This window comes from Xyrauchen texanus, chromosome 47 (genome assembly GCF_025860055.1).
Source record: "Xyrauchen texanus isolate HMW12.3.18 chromosome 47, RBS_HiC_50CHRs, whole genome shotgun sequence".
In the NCBI taxonomy this organism is placed as follows: Eukaryota; Metazoa; Chordata; class Actinopteri; order Cypriniformes; family Catostomidae; genus Xyrauchen; species Xyrauchen texanus.
Genome location: NC_068322.1, coordinates 15,869,131 through 15,886,968, shown reverse-complemented (window position 1 = coordinate 15,886,968; position 17,838 = coordinate 15,869,131). Strand labels below are relative to the sequence as shown.

Here is a 17,838-nt window from a genome sequence, read left to right as displayed (position 1 = left end):
CATCCCTGGTTGCTGCACTAGAAGAGCAGGGAAAGGAGTGAGATGGGAAGTGTTGTTCATTTTAGATCGTTTTCCCTCCTTTTGAGAGGATGTAAAGAGTGACAATTATCAGCAGTGAGTAAAGGAGGTAGATCTGTTTCCATTTCTCACCCTCTGCGTATTGAAATCGAACTTCCCAGTGACAATCCATTGCTAAATTTGGCTAACTTTCTAAGTGGCGCCTCTGTAGAGGGTCTCCTGCATCAGCAAAAAAGTCAAATGAAAATGTTGCCTTAATCCACTTATCAGGAAAGAGCATGTTTTGATAATCCTGCATGCTCAAAGCGCCTCCTGTTATATTGGTGTGAGCGTTTGTGTGTGTGTGAGGTGTGAAAAAGAGCCAGTGACTGAGCAGAATGTCAATGGCAAACGTTTGATGTCTGTGTTTGTGCAGGTATGTACCAGAAGTGCCACTTTTATTTATTAGTTTATTCATTTGTATAGAAGAGAGCAAGCTTAGTTTTCACATGTTGGTGAGAAATGCAATGGCCCTGATGCACGCTCTCCCACCGTCGGGCAGAGCTGTGGAGTTCACATCCATCTTTTTCCTTTGTTTCAGTTTTGGCTTTAAATGGAATTAATTACATATGAGTCTAGCTGCTCACATTTTAATCCATGAAATGTGTATTATTGGGTTTCCTGGCTATACCTTCTTTCACTGCATTTGACTCACAGGTAATTAAGTTGGCCAGAGCTGGCTTGTGCATGCATACACCACTTTAATCTTAATGTTTTCCCCCAAGACTTTTCAGTGGACCTGTCTCTGCTTTTGACAGGTGCTTTGCTATAGAGTGCAACAGTTGGATTCCGGAAATAGAAAACCTGATTAATTTTCTCCCTAGGTGACGACAACTGATAAACATTTAAAGACAGACCTACCATGAGCTCTGAGGTTGTTTATCAATTTTATATGCTTCTGTTGAATTCATGAGTCTGCGTTATTTCAACTACATAAAAACCCAAACTTGTTGAATAGCAGAATTCCTACACTATCTGTGATCCTAAAGAGTAAGGATTCACCAATCTTTGCAGCCAAAAATATGCACCAAATGTGCTCTGTAGCATAAAATCTATTGTTTCTATACTTAATCAACAACTTGTTTGAAATTGTTCCATCATTTCTCCATCGGAAAGTAGTTTGTTCTCTTGAAAAACATTTAGTTGTTGATTATTTTGTCAGGTTTACTTGAGTCAAGTTTGCAATGTTGTGATTCACTTCACAGCTGGTAAGTTTGGTTCAAGGCTTACACCTTTTTAATGAAGAATCTTATGAAATTCCTTTGGGGAAAAACACATGGGAAAAATTATTCTGGAAAAACAAAGACTGCTAAAAAAGTTGGCTGGCACTTTTGCACTCTACTAAGACCATGATTTGTTTCCAAATGGCATAAATCACCCTGCGAAGGGCACTTTGAAGGGAGAAGAATCATGTTAGTCATGCTTTAAGCTTGCTTCAAACTAAATTTCCTATAAAAATTACAAACTCAGAATGACCCTAATTTTTGATCTCCGCACCATTTAGCCCTTCAAATCTTTTAGATTGGATGTTAAAATCTTCGAAGGAAATAGGGCATAGGGATGATCACTTCAGAATGGAACGCACCCCATTTCTGTCATTACTGATATCCCTGCATCTGATATTTCTTATTCAGACATGTCACTAATTGCCCATTTTAATATGTCATCTGCTTCCCAAATGGCCCCTCTCGCTCTCTCTTTTTCTCTTTGATTTTCTCTTCATAAGCACTTTTGCTTCTGAAGGAGAGGGAATTGTTGGCATTTTGTGTTTCTTAAGAGAAGGGTGTGTTGTCATTCACCCAAGCTCATTACTCCTGCCCAATGGTGCAGAGCTGTCTTTGCCTTTCAGAAAGTGAGATAGTAGAAGAAAAGGGTGTAATAATGCAATCATTTTGTGTTTTATTTGTTGAAGAAGCACTAATCTCCTGGGGTAAGATAATGAGTGTCCACAGGATTCCCCTACCAAATGAACTTCCATTTACGTCCATTAGACTGGATTAAAATCTCATTTTGAGGCAAATGAATTGAAAGAATAAATGGAATGACTTAAGAAGTGAAGACTAGACTGAAGATGCTATACTTTTGACCATAGTTCAGAGGTTTTCCTTAGTGTGAAATAAAACTTTCCCATCAACAATGACCTGGGTATGATCCCAGAGAAAGCTTAACTCTTGGTTGTGGATCTAGTGGGCAGAGCTCCATTTCATCCACAGACACCCAGAGGACTGAAATTCACTGTGGCAGTTTCGTTCAGGTGAAGTCTTTGTCCTTGCACAGTCCCAATGCCATCCAAAATTAGCGATTGATCTTCCCCTCTCTGTGGCAAGGCAGATTGGAGATCCAACTCACTATTTCAGATTAGCTTCCAACCCTCTAGTCTGTTTGCTCTGGACTGATTGAAAGTGATTGGCCGGATCAGTCTCTCTATTGGGCGAAAAGCTCCTATCTCTGAATATCTCAACACGGCTTCTTTATTTGCTCAAAGCTAACAAGACCATACCGAATGTGAAGGCCCCTCTGGGATGATCTGATGACCTCGGAGTGCAGTCGATTTCTTTACCTGAAGCATTTTGGTGCTCCTTGCATCTTATTCCTGAAGTTAAATAATTAGGTTTAGTTATTCTCTTCCCTATCACTTGCCTTTATTGCCTGTAAATAGTTTCTGGACCCCTCCTCTCTCTTGCTATGTGATAAACAGTTTCCATGTTTGGTCTCGGTTCCTCTGGGAAGATCTACGGTCTTGCCTGACATGATTCACTCTGACTCAGGGTGACCTTGGAAAGTAGCCCACAGTCACACTCGTACATGTGCGCACATATAGACCCCTTGCTAGATGCCCTAACGCAATTTTTTTTGTCTCAGGCTAGTAATCTCTCTTTACAGCCAGCTTTTTGCTTGATTTACAATCCTGTACAAAGATATCAAATTCAGAGTTTGATGTGTTGCTCTTTCTTGGCGTAATTCTGTTGGGTTTAATGCTGCATCATAAAAAAGTGTAACAGGGCAGTTCTTTGTGTCCTCGCATGTGGCTTCAGTGGTCAATTTATCTCCATAGCCAAGCCTCTGACAGGCTTATTGTGTGTGTGTGTGTGTGTGTGTGTGTGTGTGTGTGTGTGTGTGTGTGTGTGTGTGTGTGGGTAAGCAGGCCATGTTTCCTGGCACTACATTGTCTCTTATGTGACCAGTGATTTAACAATTTAATTTTGTGTCTTTGCAGGTTAATGTCATGGTTGATTACATCAGAGCAGCCACTAATTCCATGGAAACGGGTGGTGTCCCTGCCTTTCCTGAGCGTACCTGTGCTACGGTCACCATTGGAGGAATGTAAGTTCACCCCACCCTGATAGCAAATAAATTCAGACTTTTTGCCTCATTCAAAACCTTCTCTTCCCCCTCAGCTTTTTTTCTGTTCCCCACACAGAAGGAAACAGAAAGCTTTATGTAACAATGATCTAAAGATTAAGATTTAGGCTGTCACAATTGACAACCAGAGGCTGCAAAAGGAACATTTGACTAAGTAAAGCAAAACGAACGGTAAATACAATGAGCCGATTCTCTCTCCTGATTGTGTATGGGTGTTTTTTCAACTTCAGGCACTTTCATCACAGTGGATGTCATTAAAAAAAAAAAAAAAAAATCAAATGCTCACTAGTTTAGTTTAATTTGTCTGTTACAAAATTTTGTTTGTACATACAATGTACATTTATCACAGGAGATTTTTTTTTTGTTGTCATTTGTCATATTTTGTCATTCCCACCATTTGTCATTTCCAGCACATCTCAAATTCTATATTGTTTTTAATAGAATTCCGTGATGACAGAATATTGGTGATAGAAATTACCCTTTTAACATTTTGGAATAAATTGTCTGACTCGTATTGCCAAAGCTAATTTCATAGCTAACATTTTATGTGTCCTAAATACACACAATTAAATTCACACTTTTTGCAGAATTTGCAAAATTACAGCTTGATTGGAAATGATGCCCAATAAAAGTAGTGTGCTTTTATAAAGTGATATTTAACTTTTTATTTTTTTTTATAAATTTTTGTAAATACAATTATTTTATAATGTTTTTTTATATTTAATTCCAGCCATGCTTTTCACTGACAATTTGTTTTCTTGGTTAACAGGCACACTAACTTAAAAAAAATAAAATAATAATGTGCAGATAAAATTATAATAAATTTCCGCACTTAATCAGGGCTCCAGACTGACACTAAAATGGTCGTAAATGCGACCAAAAATAATTGATTGTGCCAATAATTTTAAATCTAGTCGCCACTGGCGACAGTCGGGATGTATGCGTGCGTTCATTTGTAACAGATATCATCTAGAGTTATTGAATCCAACCAGTGTGTCTCGCGCCACTTTTCACCCGTCCTGTTTCTGATGACCTCACTGCACCTCACACAACAACCGGTGATCGGATGTTTTTAATGAATCACCCGAAAAGAATTGAGGGTTTGAACTCGGGAGCTCAGGTTAGCAGTTTGTATCAGATTCCCTTTCTCAGCGAATCAGCCATTAGTGAACTCACTGGGAGTGCAGACAATTCAAAATTAGAGTCCCATGTGTATTTTGTGCTTCTTGATAATTAAGTCTCATTGTGGACTACTTTTTTTTTCTTCTGGTAATTATTGATTTGGGAAAGAAGTAGCACAATAAACTGCATCTGGGATTTCATTCAATTTGTGCTCTTGTAGCCTCTGTGTCTGGGCCAACTGGTAACCGTAAAGAAAGTCTAAGATAATATTTTAAAACAATTGAAATTGTGTATATATATATATATATTACTGTATCTATTATCAAGCTTTTGAAACTTGGGTTACGATTTCTCTAAGTGCAAACATTCATTGATGCTCAAGATAACACTACTAAATGCATACTGTACTTTCTGTAAATATCTGTAATGTAGATTCTGAAGAGCAGTACTAAATAAAACAATCTTATCTCTTATGTTTGTATAAATTATGAAAGGGTTGTGAACATTTGAGACAAAAGGGAATGCAAACTTATCTTAACTCTATATACTGTTTATTAAACCTTCGATGAATGGGTTATCAGCTGACTTCATTTTCTTTGACGTCCTATCCTGTTTCTGAACAGCAATCTAAATCAAGAAAATCTGTGATTTGGCTAATAAAAACAGCCTTTTGGCTCCTTAATGTTTCAGTTGAGGAAGAGCCCTGTTCTGGTTTATTTTACTCTGTTTTAGTTGTATATATGTAATAATTCATATTTTAATATTGAAAGTCTTGGGTCAAGGCTAAAACAATCAAATCTAGACAAAAGGAATTTGAAGAGATGATAAAAGCATGAAAAAAAGTTTCTATATCAGTTTTCATGTTACCTTCATATAACAACAGAAAAATAAAATGTGTTACTTTTATTCATAATATGAATAAGATTGACAATAATATTGATATAATCAATATTGATAATATTCTAATTAGAATAAGAATCATAATAATAGTCATAATAATGTTAATAGTTCAAGAAGTTGAGGAAATTCCTTATACACAAACTGTATGTAGTCCTTCTGTAACACCCTTAAATTGACCGTTCATTCAAAAAAGAACATGGTAAATGGTCTGCACTTATATAACGCCTTTTTAACCTTAGCGGTATTCAAAGCGCTTTACACTGCTTCTCATTCACCCATTCATACACCAATACCATGCAAGGCACTAGCCTGCCATTGGCAGCAACTTGGGGTTCAGTGTCTTGCCCAAGGACACCTCGAAATGTGGAGTCATTTGGGCCGGGAATCGAACCGCCAACCCTGCGATTTTGTGGACAACCCGCTATACCACTGGAGCCACAGCCGCCCTGTAACATCACAATGAAAATGTATTTAATTTATTCACTCATATGTTATTCTGAATCTGTATGATTTTCATTCTTCCATTGAATACAAGTTATGTTAGGAATAGAAAGAAATGTTATTTACTCACTGAAATTCTTGACAGTTGTGGTCATCTTTCTCTAACAGTATATGTTAAAGAGCAGCTTGGGGACTCGGATAAACTTTTCCTTGTCTGGGTTAGCAAATGACAGTTTTCATTTTGGGGTGAAATCTTTAAATTCCTCACCCTCAGAATCAGGACAACACATGCTTCAATGTAAACTAGAACACTGATTTCCTAATGCCATTTATTGGAATAAAAGAAATCTGTTTAACACACCTAGGTTTCTCTCAGGGAACATGGCTTATGTGGTCATGTATATGCATAAGCACGTTCTGATGTGTGTTTGAAGAGTGCTTGCATGGAACAGACCGGAATAACAAACGTCATAGGATGGAGCCCAACAACATGCCAACACAGTGGAATAATTCAGAATTATTGTGGGAAAATCACAAACTATAAACGATACTCATTTATACACAGTCAAAATATCAACTGTCCCTTAATTCCGCATGTATGCACTTGTACATTGGGGAAATCTGGAAACCATTGGGGAAAGTTTATGTAAGAAGGAAATTCCACTATTGCACCGCAATTCATGCAGGTTGCAATAGTCAAGGAAACAAACACCGCAACAACTCTGGAATATCTGGAAATAAAGATAAGCAATGGATAATAAAATAGCATAGTCTTCCTCGGATCCCGTGTGTTATTTACACAAGCATCGTGGGAAAATGACGTTGCGGTGGTAAAAGTTGCTTACTGACAGCCACATTCATACGGGAGTAAAGAGTACACCGCTTAAACAGTGCATGCAAACAGAAACAATGTTTTCTCGCAATATTCCACTTTCTCACAATAAGCCGCATTCTGGTTTCCACGTAAATATAGTCATTGAGACTTTCCCAATCTTAAAGAACCAAGCAAAAGTAGAAAGATGCATTCTTTGAAACCTCGCCTGATTCTGTTTTGACTCTTTCTTTGTAGAAACATTGCTGAAGCTCTGGTCAGTAAAGGACTTGCCACAGTCATCCGATATCGCCAGGATGACGATCAAAGATCTTCTCATTATGATGAGCTACTGGCAGCAGAGGCAAGGTAAGCCAAACCATAAGATTACAATCACCAGAGAACAAATGCAGACCGCATTCCTACACATTCAGAAGAGAAGCCATCTGTGAAATGGGGCCTTTTTGTTCATTGCAATAAGTCCAAGCTTGTCTGGTTGGCTCATTTCATGGAGGCAATATCGGTCCCAGATCTCATACCTCAACTGCCAGAACTAAAGCATGGCTCTTTTAGTCTTTGTCTACGAATATAATTATATATATTTGCAGTGCAGGGGTTTCAAGGGTGGTTTATTGTAATGAAAGAGATTTGGATCTCGTGGTCTGCGATCGATAAGCGACCCCCAAGTGAGACAGAGATTCGCTTCTGCTTATTTGCTGCTTTCTCACTTTCATTTGTTCACTTTTGGTGTTGCTTTGAGAGACACACACATTATTATCTATTTCCTTGTCCTTCCCCTTGTTTCTCCTATTCTCTCTCTGGGTAATGCTTCCCTGCAGAGCAAGCGGAGATGGGAGGTTTGCGGGTCTCAAATTTATTTTTAGCTGAGATTTTTGGTCGCTACCCTATATCCTCTGAGAAATCTACCTCAGCACGAGGTCTGTCTTGGTCTCTTTCTCTAACTCTTTCACTGAATGTGATTAGACACCAGGGAGGCTAAAGCCACCGCTACACCTGCCATAGAGGCAAAGTCGTATTGCTCATTTCTTCTATATCCAGTGTAATCCGCAGACTTCACCACTCACATTACATTACATTGAGCTCCAGTTCTGCTCAAACACACGCAGACATTGTTTCTTACAGATTTCTTTTTTTGTTGCCATTATTATATATTGGAAACATTTTGAACTGATATTTATTTTTATTGACTAATTTGTTTTTCACGGACCTTTTTAAATGCACAAAACGTATTTATATATATTTTTTGCTTCATTTTGAGTTGGACATGACTGAAAGTGAAGACTTGCGGTTCAGTAATTGTACTTTTATTCAATTGTTAATTGGTAACCGATTCGTCAGACTGCTTCGAACCAATAACTAGTGAGGTGTTGTGTCATTTTGAGTGATTCGTTAAAAGAACCTGTTCATAAGAGTCATTTTATCATGATTCTGACTAGTCCTGGTTTGTTTGTTTTATAGGGGATGTAACAAACACAGCGCAGAATACCGTTATTTTGCAGTATACGCGATCTCGCCACATTTAATTTAGTAAATTAAAGTAAAATATAATTTATTTTGCTGTGATGCCAGAGATTCAGTTACAATTCCCATTTGTAATGCATGAGATCTACTGGCCTAGATTGCTCATAAGAATCGGTGGACATTAGAAATGGTGTGAGGGACAGATGAATGGGCAGATAGATTTAAGTTTTGTTTTTTCAGGCTAGGGCAGGAATAATTTTATGTGGTGCATGCAGTCCCTGTTATGTTGTCACCCTAAATAAGTGTCTGACTGCTTGAATCATTGCAGGGCAATCAAGAATGGAAAAGGACTTCACAGCAAGAAAGAAGTGCCCATTCACAGAGTGGCAGATATTTCAGGGGTAAGTATATGTTTTGGAAACTGGTTGTTGTGACATTTTACTTTATACCAATAGCTTAATCTGGCCTAAAAATGCATCTGCATGCACAGAACTTGTATTTCAGCAGAATTGGAATGCATGTCATTTTCAAAGTTCTACGCATCCATTGGGTGTATATGAAATAATATGGCTAATTTATTTTTTGAAGATGCCAGTAAAAGTGTAGTACTAATAACAATAGCTCGATTTATACAATTTTACAGAATTTAAAGCCATTCTGCAGAATTCCACCAATTTTCCTCACAATCAGTGCAGAAAATATGATTAAAGTCTGTAGATTCCTTCTGGGTCTGAGGTTGACCCATGAACATGACTAATTAGAGTATGCACATTAATTTTAATCAATTTAATAATATCGATGGTCCTATTCTGATTTGTTAGTGCCGTGTAGACAAATTAGCCTGTTTGCTAAAATGAAGAGCGAGTTAACTTCCATGTCCAAATGATCATGTGCATGCAATCCTGGTCAATGTGTTCTGAATGCTTCAAAAAAATAAAACTACTAAACGAAAGCGAAAACATTTGTACAATGAAAGCTGATTCAATGTTGTATTACAGCCCTATTAATTTGATGAACATCTCTCTAAAATAGTCTTTCCACCAATAAAATAGCCACAGTTGTAGCTCCAGATTGTTTTTTGGGGGAAAATCCTGCTTTGGCCATCAAATGAAGATTAAATTTTACTCCGCTTATAAATGTCGTTTGGCAAAAAACATGGCGACAAGCTCGTTATTCGGAGTGTGTGATATATCTGATTTTTAACTGCCGCTGACTTGTTCACCTCTCTTCAACTTTATCTCCTTCCTCTCTTTTGCTCTCTCATATCTCGTTTATGAATGAGCTCCTCAGGTTTTAATGAAGTGTATGGCAGCTGCCTGAGAATTGTTTCGGGATGTAATTTATACCCAAGTTTGTGTAGGAAGCTTTTAGAGTGCAAGATCAGAGTGTGTCACTCTCAAACGGAAGCATTCTCATCTCTCATCCAGAAAAGAGATTTCCTTGTTATATTTGTGACAGTCAGAATAATGTCTTTTGCATTGGGATGATGTCGTTGGTCTGAAGGGACCATTTGTCTTTTGGATGTTTGTGCTTTCTTTTCTCTCCTTTTCATTTTCTTTCTTTCTCTCTGTGTGGGTCATGGCTGTATCTCCAGCTGCTGTGGGTGGCTCTGGTGTGCTGAGTCACAGGAAGCAGCAATATTTAAACTGAAGTCTGCAGTATCTCTTTACACACTAAACAGTCACCTGTCAAACCTTAAAATTTCCAGTCTGAATTTTGCAATTGTACTTTTACACGGGACACTCTGAAATAAACATGTCCTTGTCCCAGAATTGCTCACAGTTTCACTGACTGTTATTTTCCCCTGGCATGTCACTTTTTATCCAATTACAAATCGGCAAGTGTCTAGACTAACGCATTCGAGATGGCACGTAAAGGTTAGCAGAGTTAGGATGACTAGAGGTTTCTCTGTGCTGCCTCCATTCTGTTTAAATATACAATGCAAAAAAAAATGTATAAAAAAATTCCTTGTGGTGTTTCCTGTGACTGTGATTCCTGTCTAAATATATTTATGGCACTATTTATACCACTTAAGTCAATTACTGATGGTTCTCTCCCTCACTTGTTGTTTTTGTTTTTGCACAGGAGACACAGAAAGCCAAACAGTTCTTGCCGTTCCTGCAGAGAGCAGGTCGCTCTGAAGCTGTGGTGGAGTACGTGTTCAGTGGCTCTCGACTCAAGCTCTACATGCCCAAAGAGACCTGTCTCATCACCTTCCTACTAGCTGGTAAGTGTCAGTCTGCCTTGGCCTGTCGACTACGCCACCATCTGTGACCACATAACAACCACAGTGTCAAAGCTAACCACTTTCGCACCGCCAGTCTAACAATTTCTGTTTGGTCCAATTCTCCAACAGTGATCTGAGAAGGCTTAGTAATTCACACACGCTTCATGCGCCCTTTTAAATTGCTGTGTAGTGTGTGTGTGTGTATGTGTGTGTGTTACTTTAAAACTGTAGCTTGACAAAATACTCTTAATGTGAAGTATTCAAATACAGTCACTCTAAATCTTAAATGTAATTAGATAAAATAGAAGCTATATGAGAGGACAATACATTTTAAATTATTTATAAATGTTATACAAATTCCATAATTAATAATTTATGAGACTATTTCATTCACTTAAAAAGAAAAAAATATATGATGAATTCTTTTTAAACACAAATAATAATAATAATAATAAAAAATAAATAATTAAGTTAACAGATTTGCAAATGTATTGATAAATGGTAGAATTAACAAAATATGTATTTTGCTACAAAAAAATAATACATAAAATTCTGCGCAGGGGTTTCCAGAAAGTGTTGAGAGTTGAGTGATGATGCCGAAGTGTCCTTGGGCAAGACACTGAACCCCAAGTTGCTCCCAATGGCAGGCTAGCGCCTTGCATGGCAGCTCTGCTGCCATTGGTGTGTGAATGGGTGATTGGGACATGGTGTAAAGTGCTTTGGTGTCCACTAAGGTTAAAAAAGTGCTATATAAGTGCAGACCATTTAACATTTACATTCTTAAGTGGTGTGTGTGATTACAGTGTTACTTGTTGGACAAAGTAACAAATTATGAAAAAGCTACGCTAGTTAGAAAACAGCTGCTTGTATGCTACCCAGAAATGTAGGTAAGCTAGTGCACCTAGAGGTCAACCCATGACTTTTACAACGGCCAATATCGATATCCAGAGAGCAGTGAGAGTTATTGCCGAGATACATAATATGCATAGCACAATTTCAAGGAATATTCCAGGTTTAATAATTAAGTTAAGCTCAATCGACAGCATTTGTGGCATAATGTTATTACCACATATTGAGAAAACGAGATGCTTAAAATGTATAAAGCTACTTCTATTAATTATTTTGGTAAACTTGTTATTTGAGCCGTAATGGTGTTTAAATTCTAGTTTATAGTAATTATAGGATTTTCACGCCATGGCAACAAAGTTGAAAAATTTGATAGAAGTTAACACCAATTGTTAGTAAGCGATTTTCACACATTGTCTTGTGGCAATATTTTTTATACCGTGAGTATTTTAACTTTTAGGAATGGGACCCCATTCACTTCCATTTGTAAGTGCCTTTTATTTATAAAAAAAAAAAAAAGAAAAAAGAGGGATCCAAATGAATTTGTGGTAATCAACATTATGCCACAAATGCTGACGATTGAGTTTAATTTGTATTGAACCTGGAATATTCCTTTTTAAATTCAGAAAATGAGATGAACACACCATTACCGAAATTACATTAACACTTGCAGTATTTCACACAATATTTTCATATTTATTTAAAGGTCACTTAAATATTTAAAACATGGTTATCGGCTAAAATAGCAAAATATCATCTAATTAACCAATCTAACTGATATATTGATTTATCACTTATAGCATTGCTAAGTTTAGTCTGTCCCCAATGCCATTAAAATATGTCTTCACATTTTTTGCCTGAAGCTTCCTGGGTTGCTTTTTTGCGAGGGATTTCTTTCTCCTCAAGATTCTCTGCCAGAGGAGTTTTCTGATTCAATAGCTTTTGTCCTTCTCTTTTGACCTGCGGAGGCTGGTGTTTTCTGGGAGGTTTTATAAGCTGACCCTCGTGCAGCGGTCTCTCTGACATCCCCATGGCAAGATTGGGATCTGAAGTTCAAGTGTCACAATAGCTAGCTGTGAGGTCTTGCTACTCATCATCTGTTCTCCTCACCATATCAGAGTGTATGGGTGAGATATGTGTGGACATACATGCTTATGGGTACGTGTGAGAATATGGGCTGGTGCAGATATCATTACTGCACATCAGGAAGAATGTGGAGCACCTGTGACCTTTGACCTTTATCAACACTGAGTAGCCAATCCCCATTCTCACCACCTCAGGTTCTAATTTTGACAGTGATATATAGATTGCGTGTGCGTGTGTAGATAGATAGACACACGCACAGTACTGTGCATTAGTTTTTAGGCACTGGGGAAAAATGTTGCATAGAGAGGATGTCTTAAAAACATTATGTAGTTTTCATTTATCACTTAATGTCATACAAAGTCCAGTAAACATAATAAATCTAAATCAATATTCTGTGTGACCACATTTGCCTTCAGAACAGCACCAATTCTCCTAGATACACCTGGACACAGTTTTTCTTGGTGGTTGGCAGATAGGATGTCCCAAGCTTCTTGAAGAATTCACCACAGTTCTTCTATCTATTTAACGTGTCTCAATTGCTTCTGTCTATTTATGTTATCTCAGACTGACTCAATGCTCTGTGGGGGCCATGACGTCTGTTGCAAGGCTCCCTGTTCATCTCTTCTAATCTTTTCTATTTACAAAAGTAATGTTTTTTACTCTTTAATCTAAAATTTTAATTTCCTATTGATACACTAAAGCTAAAGATATGCACAACTAAAGATAAATGTTTTTGTGCCCTTATGTGCCTAAGAATTTTGCACAGTACTGTATGTATGTGTATAATGTATTTGAATGGTACTACCAAGAGCAACAAAATATATTTAAAGGGATAGTTCAGCCAAAAATGAAAATTCTTGCCATGCCACACTTTTTTTCTCTTCAGCAAAACACAAATTAAGATTTGTAGAAGAATATTTCAGGCATCATAAATGTAATCCATATGACACCAGTGTTTTAATCTCTGTTTTCTGAAGTGATCCAAATGGTTTTGGGTGAGAAAAGATCAAAATGCTATTTCCTTTTTCACTATAAATCTTAACCGCAGTTTCCTTGGCGACCGTGATTTCCAGCTCGATTACACTTCCTATAGCGCAATCTAGCGGTCTGTGGATGCATCAAGCACTAGGAAGTGTAATCGAGCTTGACATTATGATCATGCCTATATAATGCTATGGTAAGATGTACAGTGAAAAAGTTTTATATTAGTTTATTGGAATACCAAAAGGACCATCTATCCCAGAGATCACAAATATAATTTTGTTCCGAATTGCACAGACTGTGTATAAGATGCACAGTTTTACCATTAGCTATGTAGCAGATATTAAAATGAATCTTTCATGTTCCTATTCATTTCAAATAATTTTATTAAATGTGGGATATTTCTTTTGAAAAATTGTTGACACCAGATGTCCAAAAGCGCTTGCCGTAGCCATTGCTTGTTGTGAGTCCACGCTGAATTTCAAACAATTCATGGGACAGTCCATTAATAGAAACTCACACAGATCCGCAGCAGTCAATGAACAACCCAATTTCGACTTTACAAATCGGCATCTGGTCTCACTATGAACTGCACACACTTAACGCAGAATGGAAGCACAAAACGGCACCAGTTACAGCAACATTTCTACAAATATGATATGCTCCATCGTTTGAGAGAGAAGTAGATTTTAGAGAAACACTGTTTTAGCTTCAGCTTTCAATTTGTCCCTAATTCTGAAAAAAATAAAAAAATGCAGAATGCTGTGGCTCTCCAACATCCAGCATGACAACCCCCCAACCCCATCCCCGGAAAAAAAATGATCAACATCAGAGGGTATGTTGAAAAAGATACAGCACAGCATAGAAATTAATATTCTTTCATGTAATCACCCAGTCTGTTAATGTTGTGATGACTGTGGAGAAAATGAATTGGGAAAATCTCGAACCCTGAAGCGCTCACGTGATCAGCACATTTACACACTACACGTGCACACACAGTTGTGTGCTTAGTCTATTCTTTGCTTTCTGCATCGCTTTGAATGTTACTATATTAATATCATTCCATTATCGCAAGCTTTTGCTATATGCATATTGCGATTATGTACGTTTACGATATTTTGATAAATTCTATATATCGTGCAGCCCTAGTTTGTTCTCACCCAAGACCGATTGGAACGTCTCAGATGACATGGATTAAACCACTGGAGTTGCGAATTTCTTTAATTTTGCCTTTGTGATATTTGGACCTTCAGAGATCTGGCCACCCTTCACTTGCATTGTATGGACCAACAGAGCTAGAATATTCTTTTAAAAATCTTCATTTGTGTTCAGCAGAAGAAAGAAGACATTTGGGGTGAACTTCCCCTTAATGATCCAAGGTTTTCTTTAAAACTACACTACATACAAAAGCTTCTGATATTCTAAATAAACATTTTGGTCCAGCTTTGGTCCATTTAATAAACTGACTTCCACTTTTTTGCAAGTTATAAAAAAATGGAAGTTTTTACCTGATTTTGTTTAGTAAAGCTCAGGAAATTATTTTATAATTCTCAACATTAGCATCCTCAAACCCACTGTCCACCTCCCTCCACATCGTTCAGGAAAGGTTTGATTTGTGTTATTTCCTAGGAGTTTATTTCTGTCTTCTCACCATCCGGTCTAATTATTCACCCTAATAACAGTGTGGAGAGATGCCCATCTATTTCTGTATTCCTTTATCCCTCCATTTATTTGTCCCTACTTTCTCCCCAATGGAGAACAAACACCCTCCACCCCAACTGTGCTTAATTGTGCGTATCTTCATTAGAGATATTTCAATTAATTTGGTAATTTCTTCCTGTGCGTCTGTCTTAGTTTGTTCCTTCCTCTATTTGTTCCATTTGTAATATTTTTTCCAGCCTTCTTCCTGTGAGGGTTTTTGAACAGAAATCCTTATCGCTCTGCCCTTAATTTTTCTTATCAGTATCTTTACTTTCTGATATGATCTGTTAATCAGCCGAGTTTACCTCATCCTTCTTGCTCGCTCTCTTTCCATCTCTTTATATTTATGATATATGATATGTGTTTGCTGGGTTGTTTGATTGCATGGTTTATCTTTTTTTCTTTATTTTAACGGTCAAAGCAAATTATGTAAAATATTTTTGGCATCACTTTTAAGGTTGTTATAAAAGTAATCCCCTTTTTTTTTTCACTGCCTCATGAGCATTGGGCTCTAGTCTCCAGGCATATCTCAGTCTTGGGTTTCAAGTGTTTCAGAGTTTGTAAGCCATTTTTCTGTCAGAAAAAGGAAGAGAATGAAAGCACTGCCGGCTATGAAACACACTTCAGTACATGTGAAAGATATGAAAGAGCTTGAAGCTGTTCATGCAGTTATTGACTTTGCAACTCACAGGACAGTACACCAGTTACCTGCAGGTGTGTGTGATATCCGGTACACATCCAGGTCTCATATCTTTGTTGGTCACCGTTACTCCGATATTAGGGATGTTTGGCTTAAGGGAATGAATGTGAGTGATAAGAATTAGAGCATAGTGGGGTTATCTAGCATCTATATGTATACAAGCCCCAATCATCCACTTGAAGCTAGAGTTTGTTTACTTGGAAATACTTTGTGGACAAAATCATCTCCAGGTGTTAGCTAAACCTGACACAATGTCCATTCGGGGATGTCCAGGGATTTCATCAAAGATAAATGTACTGAAGTCATTTGTTTAAAAGCTGACGTGTGTAATTTCTGTCACCAAATGGAATAGCAAAAAATATATATATTTTCAAACAACTTTCCTCAACACTATTGATCACTATAAAAAACAGATAGCCCAGCTTAAAACTGGTATTTTATTATGGGGGAAAGAAACACACTTCAGCTTGTGTTCACACAAAGGAATACTTTCCCCATCACATCTCATGATTAGATTGCATTTTTGTATCTGTGTGTGTAATTGTGTCCATATAGATGGGCAGTTTTGCCACATAATCATTGCATGAATGAGCTCAGTGCTAAATTAGAGTGCTGAACACAGGCATCCAATCAACAGCTCCCTCTGCCTTGAGTGGTTGAAAGGTCAGTCAATGCCAAAGCCCTGTCGAAAGAGTGAGAGAGAGACAGGCCTGCTTCCTGTCACTCAGCCTTCTGTTACTGCGCTCCATTCCCTATTAGTGTTACTATGGTGAACGGCTCTCCACCCACAGGCGCGCCAGCAAAGGTTGCCGCATTAAAAGGGCAGAAATGCTTCGTTGCTCACTTCCTTCCGCTTACTTTCCTGTTTAAATAAACTCAGCAAAAGAAGAAACGTCCACTCACTTTCAACTGATTTATTTTCTGCAAACTTAACATGAGGATATGAGGATAAAAAATTCAACAACTAAGACATAAACTGAACAAGTTTCACAGACATGTGTCTAACAGAAATGGAATAATGTGTCCCTGAACAAAGGGGGGGTCAAAATCAAACGTAACAGTCAGTATCTGGTGTGGCCACCAGCTGCATTAAGTACTGCAGTGCATCAAGCACTGATGGAGGGATTGTGTGTTCCTGGTGTAGCTCAGGTAGTTGTTGTTGCCATCCCGTACCTGTCCCGCAGGTGTGATATTCGGATGTACAGCTCCTGTGCATGTGTTGTTACACGTGGTCTGCCACTGCAAAGATAATCAGCTGTCCTTCCCGTCTCGCTGTAGCACTGTCTTAGGCGTCTCACTGTACGACATTGCAATTTATTGCCCTGGCCACGATGACCTTAATTGCCTACCGTCTGTAAGCTGTTAGTGTCTTAACGACTGTTCCACAGGTCCATGTTCATTAATTGTTTATGGTTCATTTGACAAGCATGGCAACATTGTTTAAACCCTTTACAATAAAGATCTGTAAAGTTATTTGGATTTGTACAAAATGATCTATAAAAGTGTCCTGAAAAAGGGACGTTTCTTTTTTGCTGAGTTTATCTCTTTTCCAAGAGGACCAGTGATATACATGTTGCTCATGATGCTGCGGTGCTTCAACAGTTGCTGTAGTGCCTGATTCAGTGTTCCTACAGCAGTAAGAGATGTATCGGTTTGACCATTATCTCTCATGACCTGTAGGGGACTAAAACACATAGCCTACTGCAACACTTCAAATCTTTAGCTCTTTTTCAGCTTTATGCTGATGTGCAATTTTTTTTAAATTTTTTATCGCATTCCAGCGTAATATAGTCAACTATCAAAGCGATACTTTGGTTCATTGATTTCACCTAATAGTGTAACACTGTCTCTGTGGAGCTATCAGTCAAACATTGGATTTGACTGATAGCGGAAAGATTGGATTGACCAATGTGTGAGTTTGGGGCGGGACTATGTGTCTATACAACCAATGGAAGACCAAAGGAGTTTAATGGAATTTGTTTTAAAATGGTCATTATTTTTGGGTGATTATAATCCTGATTATTAATCGAGTTCTGTGATGCTAGTGGCAAAGTGCTTCAGTTTTTGATGTTTGTAATTTCTGCACTACTAGCAGCACCAAACATCATTCCAAAAATGGTT

The 17,838-nt window shown here is 37.8% G+C and overlaps 1 protein-coding gene across 1 annotated transcript in view; it reads left to right on the top strand.

Moving 5' to 3' along the window:
* The window catches only part of snd1 (staphylococcal nuclease and tudor domain containing 1), a 220,790-nt gene that overhangs the window by 49,121 nt on the left and 153,831 nt on the right, over positions 1-17,838 (top strand). Inside the window, exons 13-16 of the mRNA XM_052120467.1 lie at positions 3,275-3,381; positions 6,953-7,063; positions 8,505-8,577; positions 10,262-10,403. Of these exons, the coding sequence (XP_051976427.1) occupies positions 3,275-3,381; positions 6,953-7,063; positions 8,505-8,577; positions 10,262-10,403 (433 nt within the window). The remainder of the gene's footprint in view (positions 1-3,274; positions 3,382-6,952; positions 7,064-8,504; positions 8,578-10,261; positions 10,404-17,838) is intronic.